The sequence below is a fragment of the Rhinolophus hipposideros genome (assembly GCF_964194185.1).
Source record: "Rhinolophus hipposideros genome assembly, chromosome: 4".
Lineage (NCBI taxonomy): Eukaryota > Metazoa > Chordata > Mammalia > Chiroptera > Rhinolophidae > Rhinolophus > Rhinolophus hipposideros.
In genome coordinates, this window is record NC_138050.1 from 105,988,879 (window position 1) to 106,006,400 (window position 17,522).

Here is a 17,522-nt window from a genome sequence, read left to right on the forward strand (position 1 = left end):
TTTGGAGGATTTTAGAACAATGGTCTTTAAACGATTGGTGCTACGAGCAAAAGTCAATTCCTTGTTTAACTCTGTTTATCAGATAACTAGGACTCATCCATGTAACTGTAAGTTTGGAAATTAGGTATAAAGTTAAGGAAGTGAGACATAAGAGACGAATATTGATTAATAAAAGGAAATAAGAGGAAACGATCGAAACTTGTAATTTCCATGCTAGATCTAGGATCCCTTTTTGCAGTGGACTTGTATTCTAAGTTACCCGGTATTATTATACAAAGTAAGTTCTTTATCTTTGCATAACCCATTCATGACTCATGGGACAGTTTGCGTTAACCTCACTTTGTAGACAGAGTGAAGACCAGGAAAACTTGCATTTTGTGCAGGAAACGTAGTTTATGAACTTTGGACTGAGGATGGTACCATGTGTCTTTTTAGTATAACTAAACTTGTCATTTTTAAGGAGATAATTAGGAATTGTGGTCACATAAATAGTATGTAGACTTGGTCTTTCCACTTAGACTTGAGCTCAACTTGATGCCAAATTCGCATGTTTTATTACATGCTCTGCGTTTCCCTATGCCCTTCTGAAGGAAGGAAATTGAGAACAAAGAAGAAACAAATGATGAGTTACTAAGGTTTTGTCCTGCTTACACATATTTTCATTATAAAGAAGCTCTCCATGGTCTATCGGATTCACTTGGCCCGAGGCATCCAAAAAGAATCTTCCCTAGACAGTTACTATGCGGACGTGTCCAAGAAGAGCACAGGACTGTGATTTCAAAGACGTTGGCCCTCAGTTGTGCAGGTTTCTGTCTGGATGTCCACGCTGTGCTTTCCTAAAGGACGTTCATTTAGTATAAACAGGAAAGTTACCTGGTCCTTCAACCCAGACGCTCAACCTCAGGGCCTAGCGAGCTTGCCCGCATGCAGTCCATTGTCAGCGTCCCGCCATGTTTCACTGACATTTACTTATCTCTGTCTGTGTCTGTATCTGTTTCTATCTGTGTCTACATGTCATCTGTATTTATTTTTAATATACTTAAGCATTTATTTAATTTTGTTATTTATCTCTCTTCTTTCATTTCTAAGGCCTACCATTTTCTGTATTTTCCTGTCAAATATCAATGTTAGGTTTGCATATTAAGATTAAATTTTGATTCAAGACTTTGATGTCTCTAAACCCAGAAGACATTATTCTTCCGAGAGTGTTAACTCTCCCTCTCCCTCCCCTTCTTCACTCCCTCCTTCTCTCCTCCCTCCTCCTTCGTCCCTCCCTCCCTCCCTGTCTCCCGCCTCCCAGGAGTGCAGATGATATTCCACACCTTTCACCTGGAGAGCTCCCACGACTACCTGCTGGTCACGGAGGACGGGAGCTTCTCGGAGCCCGTGGCCAGGCTCACGGGCTCTGTGCTGCCCCACATCATTAAGGCGGGTTTGTTCGGAAACTTCACTGCCCAGCTTCGCTTCATATCAGACTTTTCCATTTCCTACGAGGGGTTCAACATCACCTTTTCAGGTATGTCGGTCTCTGTTTTTTCACCTCTGGCAGTAATAGTACTGTATGTTTCTGAATGTGTGCATGTGTGTGCACATGTATGTTGTGTGTGTATGTGGACGTGTGCACTTGTGTGGGTGTGGAGACAGGTAAGTGGCCGACCCATCACGATAAACGTCACTGGTGTGGGGTAGAGGCTGAACCTTCTTGCAAAAAGGAAGGCTGTGGCCTGACGCCCACAAACGGCCAGCTTGCAAGTTCTCAGTGGAATATTGTGACTGTCACTGTCTTCTCCTGAAACACCCTCTCACTCACTTCTCATCATCAGCTTCGTCAGAATCCCTGGGACTATGTCCTTATCGGGAGGCACATTGAGGTCTACTGGGTATTCTGCTCCCCACCCCCCAGTGGACAAACTTTAGGGTGAAAAGCAGTGTGGACACACAATGAGGGATGAGCTTTTCAGTTACCTGAATGCAAACACACAGCATCAAAACGGAATTCTGAGATTAGCATTCTTACTTTTAATTATACATAGACACTGTTGCTGAAGGGTGTATCTTGCTTCCGACATTATCCATATGGGTTAAATGGTTTAATTTGAATGGTTCTATGAATGGTATTAATACATTTTTACAAATGAGAAAAACTACAGACATTTAACTGATCAAACACACACCAGATAAGTGTAACCACACAGCAGCATTCAGTGAGCGTATGACGGTGAGCCCCCCTTCACCCCCCAGCCAACAGAAAGCACAGCACTGCTCTAAGCTTCCTGACAGGAGTCAGCCGTTGGTTAATTTGCAGGTGTGTCTATGATGCTTTGAAAAAGAAAGTGGTTCTCCACGTCATTCTGCATAGCCCAGGTCTGATGTTGTTTTTCCACGGGGTCCTGAGTCCCCAAATCACAAGCAGCTTTTCCTATTCTCCAGCTCCCACAAATTCCTCAAAAACCTGATGCCAAGAACCGATTGTTGGTTACGATATTTGCATGTTTATCGTATCTCTGTTGAAAAATGAAAGGTCTTCGCAGCAAGTTTTCTACATGTTCTCCTTTCTGTTCCTGGCAGCTCTCTTCCTGAGCCTTATACATCGTGGGCGTTAATTAAGGAACTGATAATTACTTACTAAATGTCGCACGATCATTAGCATCTGCAAGAAGAACTGTCTGTTTTGAGCTTTATTGAGGTGGAATTCACACGTTGAAATACTACCTTAAAGAAAAAGATTTATTGGGGATTTTAGTGTAATTATAGACCGATTGCATTCTATCTTAATCTGACTTTGTTGTTTTTTTCTGGTATTTCCCCTCATTATTGGAGCGTTTAGGACAGGCTCACACTACTTGATTTTTGGAAATTTGCTGTAATCAGTGGTAATCATGAAATTGGCCACTTCATGTGGTGAAGTCATAGGTCTCCCTGACACTCGTGCCTAACCCCCGCTCTAGTCTGCTCTGCCCATCTCAGTGACAGTGTGGGGACGTCACTGGCCTCTGTCCTGAGATTCACCACGCTCCACAGTGGGTGTCAGCAGCACACCCCGCAGAGAGAAAGCACCAAGGGAATGAGTCTGCGATCTCTGGGTGCACAGGCCTTCTGCTCTGTGAATCGGTGTCCATGTGCGTCTTCCGTTTCTGGCTTCTGTCACTCCCAGCACAGAGCTGACGACAAGTCTAATGATTCCCGAGTCAGAGGGCAAGTCCAAAGTGTCCTGCTTCCCTGGGCTCCTTCACAAGCCACGGCAGGAGCAAAACACACCTTCCCACTTCTCGGGGCTTTGGAGCTTCCAGGGGCAGCTTGGAAAGAGGGTTACATGTTCAAAGTAAGGTGGTGACACTTTCTGAGTGTGCATCACAGTGCATTTGCACACAAGCTGTAGAAAAGGACCCGTAAAGCTTGCACAGGGATCCGTGTTCACCGACACTGTCACACTCAGGCTCAGACAGCCCCCCTTCAACCACAAGCCAAGCCGGGGTTCAGTAGGCATGTGCCTTAGGTGGCTAAAGGAGGGGTTCTGTCTGGAGGGCTCTGCCTTGAAACTGGGCTGCCATCCCCTGCCGGTGACTCTAATACCGTGAAATGGATTTGTCAGGTGTTCAAACAAGTAGCAACTTCATTATGCAAAGGAGGCATTTACCCTTCTGGGGACTTTTCTGATTTTGTATAAAAGTACAATTCTCATGTCCGTTTTTGTTTTTTTTTCCTAATAGTCCAGTGTATGTCTGTGTTTTTCGAAGGTTTTATTAAAGCAGCCCTCCCGATTGCATCCCCAGCAGGTACTCTGCAGAGAGGAGGGAGGGGGTGGGGAAGGTGTGCGTGTTGAGACGTGCGGGCCTGCGCTCCCCGGCCGGCCGCAGGTACGTTGTGACCGCACACGCCTTCTCCCGCTCCTTCCTGCTCTCGCTGTGGTGCTGCTGTCAAGGGACAGCTTTCAACGGATTCCCATAATTGCACGGTTCTCCCCAAAGATGAGAACGGGGACAACTTAGTGCCTCTTGTCTTAATTCAAAGCCCTTTTCTTTATCCCTGATCATGCAAAGCGCCTTCCTTCTGGGTCAGAATTGTCTGTCGCACAGAACCTTCCCCTTCGTGCCTGGGCGGGATTTGTTCCTCCTACATTCCCGTAACACTATTTATGCCCCAAAAGTATGCAATCCCAATGGGTTCTTCTGTCATTTTCTGCTTCACTTTCCCATGAAGAGTCATCCGTGTGTCTTCTCCCATCAGAAGTGTCACTGCCCTGAAAACACTGTGGCCTACTCATCCTTTTAGCGTTTCCTTTCATTCAAGGAGTGTTTGCTGAGCACCCACAAGATGTGGGGCTTTATTCTAGGCCGCGGAGACACAGCAGTGAGTAAAATAAAAGCCTGCCTTCATGGAGCGAGATAGCAGCTGGGACCCCGATGTGAACGCTTGTCATCGGAACGGACACTTTGGATGTGTTGTCCCTAATGCGGAAATGTGTCAACCATCATTCCCCCTTTTTAAACTTCATTTAGCGCTTTCTTTCTCCATAGTTTACACAAAGTTCCAGTAGTTTCTAGATTATTTTCCATTACATTTCGATAAAACGGGGTTTATGGAGTGAATGTAGGCAGCAGGAAGGATCAGGGCTGTTCCATACGAGGCAGGTTTCAGAGGTGAACTTGGTTACAATAAGCTTTCCTTCAACACCCCTTAATGTCGCTTTAGTATTTGCACTCGATTCTTGGTTATTTATTTGCACCTATGAGAGGAGGACAGTAAGTGATTTTAGAAATTGGAAATTATAAAATAATTTCATACTGTTAAAGTGACAGTTTTGAAATGGGTCATTTTATTTTGAGTTTCTATTGGAGAAAATACTGAAATGCATGCCATTTGTCGAGAGAGAGCACAAGGTACAAAGGATAATGGTCCACATAATCGTTAAAGCAGTTTGGAAAAGAATATCGATGTATACACATATTGGTTTATTTTTTTAACAAAAGCATATTTTCTTTGTCTTGCTAAATAATAGCTGAGTGTTTACCCCAATTCCCACAAATCTCTCTCTCTTCACATCTCAGAATATGATCTCGAGCCCTGTGATGACCCCGGCGTCCCTGCCTTCAGCCGACGAATCGGTTTTCACTTCGGAGTCGGGGACTCGCTGACCTTCTCCTGCTTCCCAGGGTATCGCTTAGAAGGTGCCACCAAGCTTACGTGCCTGGGTGGGGGCCGCCGTGTATGGAGTGCACCTCTGCCAAGGTGTGTGGGTAGGTGGTCACACGCTTTCATTTCATTCATCCAGATGGGGAGGGCAGGTGTGGTGCGGTCAGGACCAGGGCGCCGGGGCCGGGAGGAGGGCGCAGCTGGTGCTGGGTGGGCCACATGCCGCCTGGCGTTGTGAGACGCTGGCTGGAGCTCTGCCATCTCTGACGTCAGCCCCTTTCAGCTCTAAGCTTTTGTCACTGAAGAAGAGTGACCCTCAAGCATGTGTCAATCAGATTTATGAAAGGAAAATGTTTATATATAAATCGGGAAAAGATAAAAATAAAAGCTAGAAGCGACGCTGTGTTGCTGTATTAACACAGCCTTTGGCAGTTATATTAATGAAAAGGAGTGTTTCCTGGTAGAATGGTGGTAACAATGTAAAATAGTAGTAGTTTCATTGTTTCTTCTCAGTGGAGCTCGTTGGTTGGATGTCGGCAGCACACTCCTGCAGAGTGGGCTCTGAGAACCTGTGGATTCTGACTCAGCTTTCCCACAGTGTTCCAGAGCACGGTGGGGATCATACTGAGGTCCCGGTGGCTGGGGTGACGCAGCGGGTTGGTGACCATTGGCCTGAGGCCTGCGCAGGCTGCTCAGTAAACACGGCATTTTCAAGCCAGCACGTGCAGAGGGTCTGGTCGTCAGCCCAGAGACAATGTCTAGTACCTGCCACTCTGCATGTCAGGGCTTCACCATCTGGTCCTTAATGTCATAGCATGGTGACATTTGTCTAGAGAGTAACCGTGCCTTAACCGGGAGACTTCTCGGTTCCCGGGAAGTCCACAGTAGGTTCCACAGCAGTCCTACCAGTGACACACTAGAGGCGCGTGCGGAAGTTGGGACAATCAAATATCTTAATCCCCAAAACGACCAGATTGTTGGCTTAGTAACACTACATTGTTTTCATGACTCAGAGCCTCTTCAATTATCAGCATCAGTTAGGAATATTATGTGATTCAGTGGTAGCACTGTCTGTCTTTGTTGTATTTTAATGAACCACAGATAGTCGGACTTCATTATTAAAGCAATGAAACAAGGGAACAAGAATCAAATCATCTTTATCTCTTACCAGGGACGTCTCGGTACCTTTCTACTATCTGGCTTTCTCTTAAAATAGTGCTTCCTACTGTTTTTGGTTATGATTTTATTTGAGAAGTAAATGCAAGTTCTGAACATTATCTCAAGAAAAAAATATATATATATATGTACATGTATATAGTATTTTGTAGATAATCCAGGAATTCCCCGAGTTGCCTGGAATCCATATTCCTCAGGTTAGAAATTACTGAACAAGATAGTTTAAGCTCTGGGAGAAACTAAGCTCGATGAAATAAAAGTGCCGTTCTGAGGATGCAGCATTACGTAGTCTATTGATTGTAATATTTCATTTGCCATTATTCTATCTCAATTCATTATCTTTAACTGTTATTCTTGTTCTTTGGGTTTTTACACTCTTGCATAAAATATAAAGTGAGAAGTAACAAGGGTTGGAATAATAGTTAACATGTGTTGAGCTCTAATTCTAGACCAAGCTCTGAAATAAACAGATTATCAGTGGGACTGACACCCACCAAATGACCCACATGGCACCTGGGGCTGGCCTTGCTCCTTCCTCTCTCATTCTCCTCGTCTGCGTAGCCACTGGTTCTGGACATCTGTCTTGCACAAAGCTCTCAGATCAGGCCCCCTGCCCCCTCCCTGCTTGGTCCTCAAAAGGCTGTCACCTTCTGTCCTGAAGATTCTCCCCGGGCTCCCAGACGGACCCCAAACCATTAGTGCAGCAGGTCCCAGAGACATCTACCCAAATTCAAAACTCCGTCCATCCGTCCTCCTTAGCAGAGCCTGTCAGTAAGCTCCCCAGAATGCTCAGAACCGACGAGACCCCCCTGTCAGGGCACCAAAACATCTCAGTTTAATGCAGAATGAATATTTTCTGTCCTGAGTTCATAGTCAAACTGTTCCCTATCTCTGTGCTTTTCCAATAGTGCTTCCTAAGCACATGCATAGTTAATTAATATAAATGTGTGATTTTGCAATTCCACAATGTTCTCAGAAGCCCCACGACTTCCCCAGAAGGTCAGTGACTGCAGCCAGACACCTCGATTGCAGCCATTGTGGGGATCGATGTCCTGTGACAGGAGAGGCGTTGTCGTGCCTCAGTGTCCCTTAGCCGGACACGCTTCTTCAGTCCTGGAATCCAGCCTCGTGTGTTAACCAGGTTGAGAGAGGGTCCATTTTTCCCCGCGGTGTCATAACCAAGTAAATGAAGAACACTGTTCTCGGTAGAATAATAGTACTGGGTATGTTTGAATTCACGCAGACCCCACAGTCAGTGCTGCGAGTCCTGGGTTCTGGCCTTTAGAACTAGGGCGAACGGTGTCTGTGCTTGAAACCCTCGTCTGTGCTGTTTTGTTAGGATGCCTGCCCAACAGTTTCGCAGGTAGACAGATGCTTTTGTACAGAGAAGTAACTGAAAAATCAATTGGCTTCTTTCTATTGTGTTAATTTTAGTTTAGTTCCATTACAAAAATCTAAATGGCAATTCAATTTTAATTACAGTTTCAGGAGGTTCTTTATAAAAAGAGCAAATGATTTATATTAAGAAAAGTTCTCTTCATTCATCTGAAAGTAATAGTAAATGGTTTATTGGAAGGACTTAAAATTCATGCATCGCTTTGCTGTGGTAGGTGGAGACTGACGCTGGATGTCTTAAATCTCGTCCACAGAATTTTTGAAATTTTGATGGCTTAAATCTTGCAGTTTTCTGAGCACCTGCTTTGTACTCTTAGTGTCTTATTCTCCTCAATTATTTGTTGTGCGTTAGAGTCCCAGTGTTTAATGTTCCTCTCTCAGTCTCTGACACATGTCAGTTCTTTCATTTGAAATAATGTTGTATCCTTTGTACGCCAATAGATTGAATTCAAAACAAATTTAAAACATAATACATGCCTCAAAAAATGGATACTAACAAAAAAAGGGTACTAATATAGGGTTTCATGTTTCACCACAGAATATTCTGCGAAATATTAAACATTCAGAAGGATGTTTCCTACAACAGCTTCAGGTTCCTACCTTTGGAGTCGTGTGTTTTCCTCAGAGACTATTGACTCTCTATCAATGCAATTAACCAGTAATACTGTGGCGATTATACATTCTGACACCAGAGAGCCTGGGGTTCTCATTGTAGCTCTGCCTTGTCCACCTGTGTGACCTTGAGCAAGTTAATTAACCTTACTGTGACTCAGTTTCCTCATGTGTAAAGTGAGTAGAGTGGAATGTTTTATTTATTTAATGATTACCATTTATAAAAGTAAGTTGTATGTAAGTGACAGTTAGACCAAGAGGAGAATGAATAGCTGTGCCGTTGGGCACAGTGGGGTGACCGTTTCTTTTCCCTGCAATTACTTATTTCCGTCTTCAGGGGCGTTCTTCTAGACCAGGAATGGCGGAATTTGCTTTACAGCCCCATCTCCACACCACCTGCACCCTGTACATCCTTTAAGATTGTTTTTCTTCTGTTTGGGCATTTCCTCTTTTCCAAACAGCCCTTCATAAGGTCACCCTGTGCTCCATGGTCTTCTAGGGACGCCCCACCATGTTGCAGTGAAGCCACACGTCCCCTGGGTCCGGCCTGTCTCCTTGTGGCCACACCCTTGCAGTTCTTGCAGATGCCCCCCTGCGTCAGTCATGCCCATAAAGCCGCACAGTGTCCCCCACCTGCATTTTGTGTTGCACCTTTGCTGTTCCGACCCAACAGCCCCCCAAAGAGTACGGTAAACCAAGGCCGTCATGATAAATGGCGATCACGTCCAGCCGTGAAATATCTCATTTCAGCATTGGTGTTGACATAAAATCAGAAGTACATGTGTGCACTGGAAGGGTCAATTCAGACACAAATAACTGTTAAAATCAAGGAAAGAGTGAAAAGTCATGATTAATAAAAGAACAAAAATGGCGTTACATGATAATCTGCATGCCAGACTTTGAGGAGTCGAAAGCAACACAGCTATAAATAAAACAGTAATGCTGCCTGTTGTCTGGACACATCAGTAGGACACTGTACTAGCAGAGTGTGGGGAGCAGGCTGTGCGCTGACAAGGGCCTCGCAGCTGCAAGCTCATTCCCATGGGAAGCCTCGCCTCGGCATCTTCCCAGAAAGTACAAGATAACACTAGTGCAGTCACAGGCATACACACTGGCCAACACACAGAACAGAATGTTCTGATAATGCCTGCTTGTTCTGCTCAGACTTGTTTGTACGGACAACCGTCCTAAGACTGTATATAAACTGTGTGTGAAATAAAGACGGCGCCACTGCTCCGCCATCCGTGGACGGTGGACCTCCCGATCCCAGCTTTCCTGTCTCAGCGTCTTTTCTCAGTCTCCTCGCCCTTCCCCCTCAGGCAGAGCCCTCCTGGCCACGTGGGCCGCGGCAGCATAGACGTTTAATTTTGGCGCCAACTCAGTGTCCTCTGTAGTAATTTCATAGTCGGTCAGAAACCTTGGTGTAGAGCTGCCCTGAAGTGCCTAACTGTCGCCGCTGGGGCAGTGAAACGCTGCCCTTCTCATGAAAGTGACCGGCTGTGAGCATGTGGGCATGGCCAGAGACATGCATAGAGTGGATTAATTGACATGGAGCATTTACTTAGAAGTATTCCCTGTGTCTCAGTTAGAGGAATCGTTGCTTTGACACCCGTGGAGATTTCATTTCCGAGGGGCAAGTGGGAGACGTAGGAGCCGGGTGGTCAGTGGCTCCTCCCATCTCCTACAAGTGAGGCCAGCAGTGGTGCTCGTCTGCCAAGGGTGTCAGTGGCAGCTAGATAAGCACTTCCCCACACTCAGTGCTTCTGTTTCCTGCAGACTTGCATTTGATGAACACCACTTAACACATATCTGCTTCAAGAAAATCCCAGAATCCAAATCCTAATAAAAAGAAGGGTGAAATGACATCGTTAGGTTCATTGTTTCCTTCCCACGTATCCAAATGCTAAACTCCTCTCTCTAGACCTACCTTTTTGTTGTATTGTGAGAAATAATTTCATAGTTACTGTGTTCAATGGTAACGGGTGGTGGCCGATTCTGAGTAAAAGTCCGTAGAAGCCCACACCATTCTGCAATAGACTCGTGTTAGCCTAGTTTCGTTACTGTTAGCTGTAAATAACATTGTGAACCACTAATTACAAAGTGAGTTCAACACTGAATCGCATCATCACAAAGGGTGCAATTCCATCCTAAGCACTTGGAATTTGTGGCAAATCCATAGTTAACCTGCACAGCTGTGCGGCATTGCAGAAAAGCACCGCGTATTTGCACTATTGGATGCTTCGCTTTCCTCCTCTGTAAAGTGAGGTTTGTTGACATATCAGATGAGGAGACTGAGGATTAATGAGTCCGTGTCTGTAAAGAACTTAGGAAAGCGTGTGACACATTGTGCCATCCTCACAGTGTGTCAGCCTCATGGCCATTCATCGTCTCCTTTGCAAATGACACTCCTGAGGCTGGAGTCTGCGGAGAAGGAAAGAACAGGACGACGGTGGTGTGCAGACCAGAAGAGATCATTCCAACCATGCCTAGTACAAGAGAGCAGAGCCTGGCAGGAGCAAATGCCAACAGAGAGAGGGCGCAGCTCTCGCGCTCGAGGAGAAGCTCTTCCCTCAGGGGCTCATGGATGAAACTGCTCAGAGCGCTTCTCCTGCATCTGCTTTCCTCGTAGAATGGCCCCAGAGGACACACTGGGACTTCTCAGAGGCATCTCCATCGTTACCCAGAGTAGCAAAGCTCTCGTCCTACACTCGGGCTCACGACCCACAGGGTCTGCACTGTGTTCAGTTAACTACCTGCCCTTTCTGTGTCCCAACCCTGCCCCCGCTCTGAACCTCATTCGTCCTGCAAGAGGACCACCCACGTCCTGAGGGCCAGATCGGGACCCCAGGAGGGGCCAGGGCCCTCATTATCCCTTGCACCTCCGGCCACGTCCTCGGAGGCTCGGACCCCGCGCTGTGTGACTGGCACAGAGGACGAGTAATGTGCCGAGTGCACGATGGGCTGATACAGCCAATCACTGTACAAATACGCACGACCAGCTACCGGAGCCGAAAGCAATTCTTTGAAAGCTTCCTCAGACGAAACACCATCTGTTTGCCACATGTCACTCCTTTTTACATCTTCAATTTCAAGGTTTTATTTCAAACTTATAAAGTAATGGATAAAATAACCCAAATACGGTGTTTGAGTGGTTTCCTTTTTTGGTCACTGTCAAATTCAATTTTAAATATAAATGCCTCACATTTGATAGCAGGTTCCATATCCTGGCTGCCAGCATTTGGAGTTTCCTCTTCCATCTTCTGTGTGTCTCATGTGTTTAACAGGTTGAAAGCCCCACTGTTCCACTGTCTGCACAGCAGACAGAGAGGGACGCTCTGCTTTGTGGTTTTGATGTCCTTTCCATTTCATTTTGGCTGTATGTTAAAAACACCCTGTTTCTTCAAGAAAGAAAATGTGTAAAAGAATATTCAACCAGGCCCATGAATTATTACCATTTCCCAAGGAGTTCCCTTACCTAAATTGTTGCTGAATTTAGGATGTGAAGCCATATTTCTTCAACCTAAGATTGCCTGAGAATCGTCCGATTGCCAACGTGAAAGGCTACTTGATTCCAAGACCACCGAGCCCCGGACCTGTGTGTGAGTGCCCACGCAGCGAGCGTGGGAGACGTACGCTGGCCTTTCTCTCTGTAAAATGTTTCCGAAAAAGTCATTATAATTATGCAAATAAGTGAATATAATACTAATCACTATAGCTGTAATTAAAAAATATAAAATCCATCACCATTTTGTTGAGTCACTAATTTTCAGTGCTTCTTTCTCAGCACCTTCTCCGCTGCTCCCCGGCAAAGCCTGCCCTCTCGTCCTTATTTAAGGACACAAAAGGAACAAGTGAGCCCGGTTCTCACATGTTTTTGTCCCTGATTCTCTCCCAACCCTGTTCTGTGAGGACATTTTGAGACCCAAGAGTAGTAACCATTCTGAGATGGTGGTGAATTGCCAGCTGTTTCCTTCCGGAAGCAGGCTAGTGTTGGAGCTGGTTTCACGAATTGTCAGAGCACAGGGGCTGTCTGAGACTCAGCATGATGGAAACAGTCAGGAGGAGGTGGCTGTCACAGCTGTGTGGCACCTTAAGTGACCCCCGTTAAGACGCTATAAACTTTCTCACTCCCCTTACCCAGGCGTTGCACTGATTTTCAGTTTCTGATCATGGTTCTTCAAACTCTTACTTACTTTGTTGAATTTTTAAAAATCACTGTGCTTGGCCCATAGTAAGGCCCATACATTATTTCATGCAAAACCCCACGGATCTCCCTTGTCACACACATTCACATGCACGCGCACGCACACAAACACAAACACACACACACACTCACACACATACACTCACACACAGTGAATTTATGATTTCATGGTTGTGTTGAGTGCACAGCTTTTAGAGCTGACGTTCTTGACCTGTTCACTTCTGCAGGTGAGGAAACCTGTGCTGGTCTCCGAGTTGACAGAGAGGGGGAGCTATATTTAGTTTGCTGTTTTCCCTGATTAAAGGTTGTTTCATGCAAATTTGCATGTGGAAGTGAATCACCGTCTCCTCTGTCCTGGAGAAAGGGAGAGGGACGTAACGCCAGTGAGTGCCCCTCCGTTCGTACCAGCCGAGCTCGGTGCGGTGACATAGCAGTGGGCGGTCATCTGTCGTTAGAACCCCCATGAAATGCATCCAGGTGATGCCACAAACTACACATGCAGGAAAATGGCATTGAGGTGACAGTACCATTGGCAGATGAGATGAGCGGGGACGTTGCATGAGGCAGAAACGCGGCATGCAGGGGGGCTGTGACTGCCCGTGACACCACCAGGCTACTGGGGCACGTCGACTTTGGTTTAGAATTCTTGTGAGATGGCGTGCTGCTTCTAGAGAGCAAGAGGCATTCTGTGGAATGAAATAAAACCCCACAAGTGGGTGAGGGGGGATCTCTTTCCTCTGCAGCTGGTACATGAGCAAAAAAAAAGAACCAAAAAGTCACTGATTTGTATCAGTGGTATATTAATAATAGACGTACATTGAGAAAAGCAGGGCTGTCATACTTTTAAAGTTTTTGTCTATTAATATCAGTAATTCCACTTTTAAACCCTCTTTCCTTTTCAATGTTCTGTTTATTTTAGCTGAATGTGGAGCAAGTGTCAAAGGAAGTGAAGGAACATTGCTGTCACCAAATTTCCCATCCAATTATGATAATAACCATGAGTGTATCTATAAGATAGAAACAGAAGCCGGCAAGGGGATCCGTCTCAGAGCACAAAGCTTCCAGCTGTTTGAAGGAGACACTTTAAAGGTAAGAGGGGCTTCTTTAACTTGGCCCTGTCTTTTCCTCTGCAGGAATACAGTATATATCCATCCACATACATGGATAGATACAGATATACACATAGTCATAGCTTCTCATACACACACAGTTTTCCAGTTTATTTGTGCAACTGGTGTGAGAAGAGGGACTGCAGTGTCACTTAGTGGCGTGTATGTGGACTTGGAAATACCTTAGTCTGAAATCTGGATCTGTCTTTATTAGCTGTGTATCGTGGGCAAATTATTTAACATTTTTAACCTTAACTTCTGAACACATGAAAAGGTACAGGGAAACCTGCCTTTGGGGCTGTGTTGAGGCTGAAACAGCATGCTGTAGGCGAGTGTTTCTAGCACAGCCTGTAGCACGCGTGCCCATCATTATAACGGGCAGTGCCCCAGAACCAGCCTGCTGCAGTCACTCTCCGTTTTGACCTGTGGTCACGGTGTTCAGAGCTCTGAGGGCTCGGATGTGTTTGTGGCAGCTGAGCCACTGTCGCTGGGCCACAAAGCCAGGCTCCTGTGGGGAGGCCAAGCCAGGATCAGAAGCTCGTGGACCAGCTTACGTGTTCACAGACGTACGGATGTGCGGGAGTGGCCCCGCAGCAAGGTTCTGGGCGTTAGATGACACAGAGTGTCAGGGCAGGGGAAGTGCCCTGGGCGGGGGTCAGAGCCAGCCCAGCACCCCCATTCTGGACAGACTGCGGGAAGTGATGCCAGGGCACCCCGGGCTTGCCGTGATCTGTAAAACCCACCTCCAGCTGGAAATGTCCCGTGATTCCCACAGCTCCTGACCCTGTCACTGCTGCAGGAACCTGGGGCCCTTCCAGGGGCCAGAGGCTGGCCAGTGAGCATCTGTAGAAGAGCCTCAGGACACTGAACGGCAGAGAGGCTCTGAGCTTCAAAGACTGATGCTAAACCTCGTCCCGGCCAGCAGCCTGCTCACTCCAGTGAGAAGTTAGGGATCTGTGCAGGCCACAGGGCTGGCAGGCGGCAGGAGCGGGCCATACCTCTCTTCTCAGCCCTTTATAAACATCTGGGCTCTTTCTGTTCAGTGTACGTCTGCACAGACACTCAGGATGGCACAATTCAGACTCAGCAGGGCCCATTCATTTCAAGCTGTGAGCGTGAAGAGAATACGCCACAGTCCAGCTAAAAGGGAACCCTGGTGTCCTACCCATGTCTCCATCCGTTTGCACAGCAGGTAAAGCAGGGTCCCGGGCAGGTTCCCCTCAACCTCATGAGCAGTTCCGTGCACAGGTCGAGAGGTGCTCCCAGACTGAAGCACCTTGTTTCCTCCCACGTCCGCATTTGACTGTTGCAATGTCATACTTTTCTGGAAGAGTGGTTTCATTCTGGGTTCATTCAGTCTTCAGAAAGCTCTTGCTGGCAGCGTGAAGCACCGTAATTAAGTGATTTTCAAGCAGGAGACAAGTACGTTGTCACTAATCTAAGAGAATATAAAGTTGCATCATCAGTAACTGCTTTCCAAATTCTTCAATAACCCCAAATTTAGAAGTCAGGAAGCCTTTAAGGCAAACTTTTGAGTAACAGTTACTGTATGTTGATGAGGTGGCTGACTCGAGACGCTGACACAGGTCATCGCGTTGGAAGAAGCCAGTCATGTCCATTTGTGATGTTGTGCAGCTTAAACTGTTGATTCTGACAAAAGCCAAAAACTCCTGCCTCACCTCATTTCATTGCAGAGACACTGTGGAGCTTGTGACATGCCTCCATGTTTTGCAGGCATGTGTTTTAGTGAACGTGCTAATCCACATCTCAGTGTTAGCATGTCTCAAGTGGAATCATCTTAATCTTGGAGTAAACTTGCTGTTCAGCTCATGCCTTCCTATGTAGTTTGAGCCAACAACGAAGACCAGACTTCCAGACACACTCCACACACGTGGTGATGCGTGCTTGCTGCCTCTGGGAAGTCATGTAAGGGAAACACAGCTCTAACGCAGTTGTCACCAAAGCACATGTGTGACAGTCAGCTTCATATTGGAAACACCCGTGGGGACGGCTCGTGCAGCCGGGAAGAGTGTCTGTCCTTTCATCACCGTCACCTGTGATCCTGCAACTCTCTGTGCCCCTGGGGACATGTGGCCCTGGTCACGTGCTGGCTCAGGAGGGTGTGAGCTCACGTGGCCTGGCACTGAGTGACCGAGGACTCAGAGCCCTTGATTCCAGCTGCTTGTGGATTGAACGGAACTGCAGGTGGTGCGCTGAACTAGGATGGCTCGCTGCTGCAGCGATTCCCTGAAAATAAGGCCTAGCCGGACATCAGCTCTAATGCGTCTTTCGGAGCCAAAATTCACATAAGACCTGGTGTTATGTTATATTATATTATATTATATTATATTATATTATATTATATTATAATTATATTATATTATACCCAGTCTTATATTATGTAAGACCCGGTATTATATTATATTATAATATATTATAATATTATATAATTATATTATATTAGACCCAGTATTATATTATATTATATTGTGTTATATTATACCCAGTCTTATAGTAAAATAATACCAGGTCTTATATTCATTTTTGCTCCAAAAGACACATTAGAGCTGACTGTCTGGCTAGGTCTTATTTTGGGGGAAACACAGCAGTTTAATTGAAGATGAACTTCAAATCTTCTGACTCCAGGACCGTCTGAGCTGCCATGTGTGATGAGTGCCGAGCTCGCCTGCAGACACTCCACTGAGGGAGGTGACAACGTGACGCTCTGTGGAGTGGGTGGCTGACTTCTTCACTTCGAGTACCGTATCTCCTGTCAAGTACAGTGCTTCTCGCTGGTGGTGGAGGCAAGTCGGACAGAATCACTGCTCAGGAGGATCCTGTAATTCAGTATTTGAGCCGTTCACTTCGGGTGGTTGTGGCCCTGAGGGGACTGAGCGAGCCGCTGCCATCAGGCTCTGGGAGGCATTCAGGGGAGCCCAGGCCCCTGTAGGTGGCTTCACACAGTTCAGACCTGAGTGAACTCGATCTGCTCACTTGCCTGATGCCCATTGGCTCCCTGGGCATCTGCGAGTTACAGAGTATCCCATGGCCTATGGAGTATGGAGGCAGCGGGCCCTTCCTGGGGTGTCGAACAACGTCCTCTTCAAGCCAGAGTCCTCTGCACTTAGAACCCTGGACATTCTGGGTGTCTGAACCTCACCGTGTCTAGTGAATCCACACATTAAGCCAAAAATGCGATTTTCTAAACAATAGCCTATTGCCAGCTTTTAGTGAGGAATTACAGGTATTTGATTCTACTATTCCACAATATGCTGATTTAATTGAAATGAAATAAAGTAATGATCCATAAAATTAATTTTTCTGAAGTCATTTTCTCCCTTTGGAGTGTGCGTACTTGTGTGTAAGTCTACTTGGCAGTGCATATGGCTTAGATATTCAATAAAGAGAGGTGACAGAAGCAAAGGAAGAATTGATCTAGGAGAAAAGGAAAAAAGTGTGGGAGAGCACCAGCTACCGGAGGAGGTGACTAAGAACTCAGATAACTTTTAGTTGGTTAATATTTGTCTTACCAAGAAAGCTGGGTATTTTTAACACCATGTAAAATTTATATTTTTTCTTCCAAAAAATATCCTTGTCCATTCCCTGGGTTTCTTGCTATGAACCATTGCAGTCGTTCGAAGAAGCAAATGGACTGACGGTTCCCAACAAGTGCTCCATCTCGTCAGTTTGCTGAGGGTGTGAGGGCCCCACAACCCTGAACTCTACTGGGATGTGACTGGTGTTGACTCTGGCCCAGCAGGAAGGCGTCTTGTGGGACACCCCAGGCCCCACTCGGGACTGCCACGGGCTCCCATCCATGGCCGCATGGCCCACCCACGTGACGTGGGGACTCATCGCTGGACCTGTCCTGTCACTTCCCCTCATGTCTGCTC

General features: G+C 46.3%; 1 protein-coding gene across 4 annotated transcripts in view; it reads left to right on the plus strand.

Annotated features, from left to right (window-relative positions):
- The window catches only part of CSMD1 (CUB and Sushi multiple domains 1), a 1,600,646-nt gene that overhangs the window by 1,314,753 nt on the left and 268,371 nt on the right, over positions 1-17,522 (plus strand). For 3 of the 4 annotated variants that reach the window (XM_081046429.1, XM_081046430.1, XM_081046431.1), the window contains exons 20-22: positions 1,301-1,516; positions 5,049-5,237; positions 13,440-13,609. In XM_081046429.1, the coding sequence (XP_080902555.1) occupies positions 1,301-1,516; positions 5,049-5,237; positions 13,440-13,609 (575 nt within the window). The remainder of the gene's footprint in view (positions 1-1,300; positions 1,517-5,048; positions 5,238-13,439; positions 13,610-17,522) is intronic. The other variant, XM_081046432.1, reaches the window with a different exon arrangement.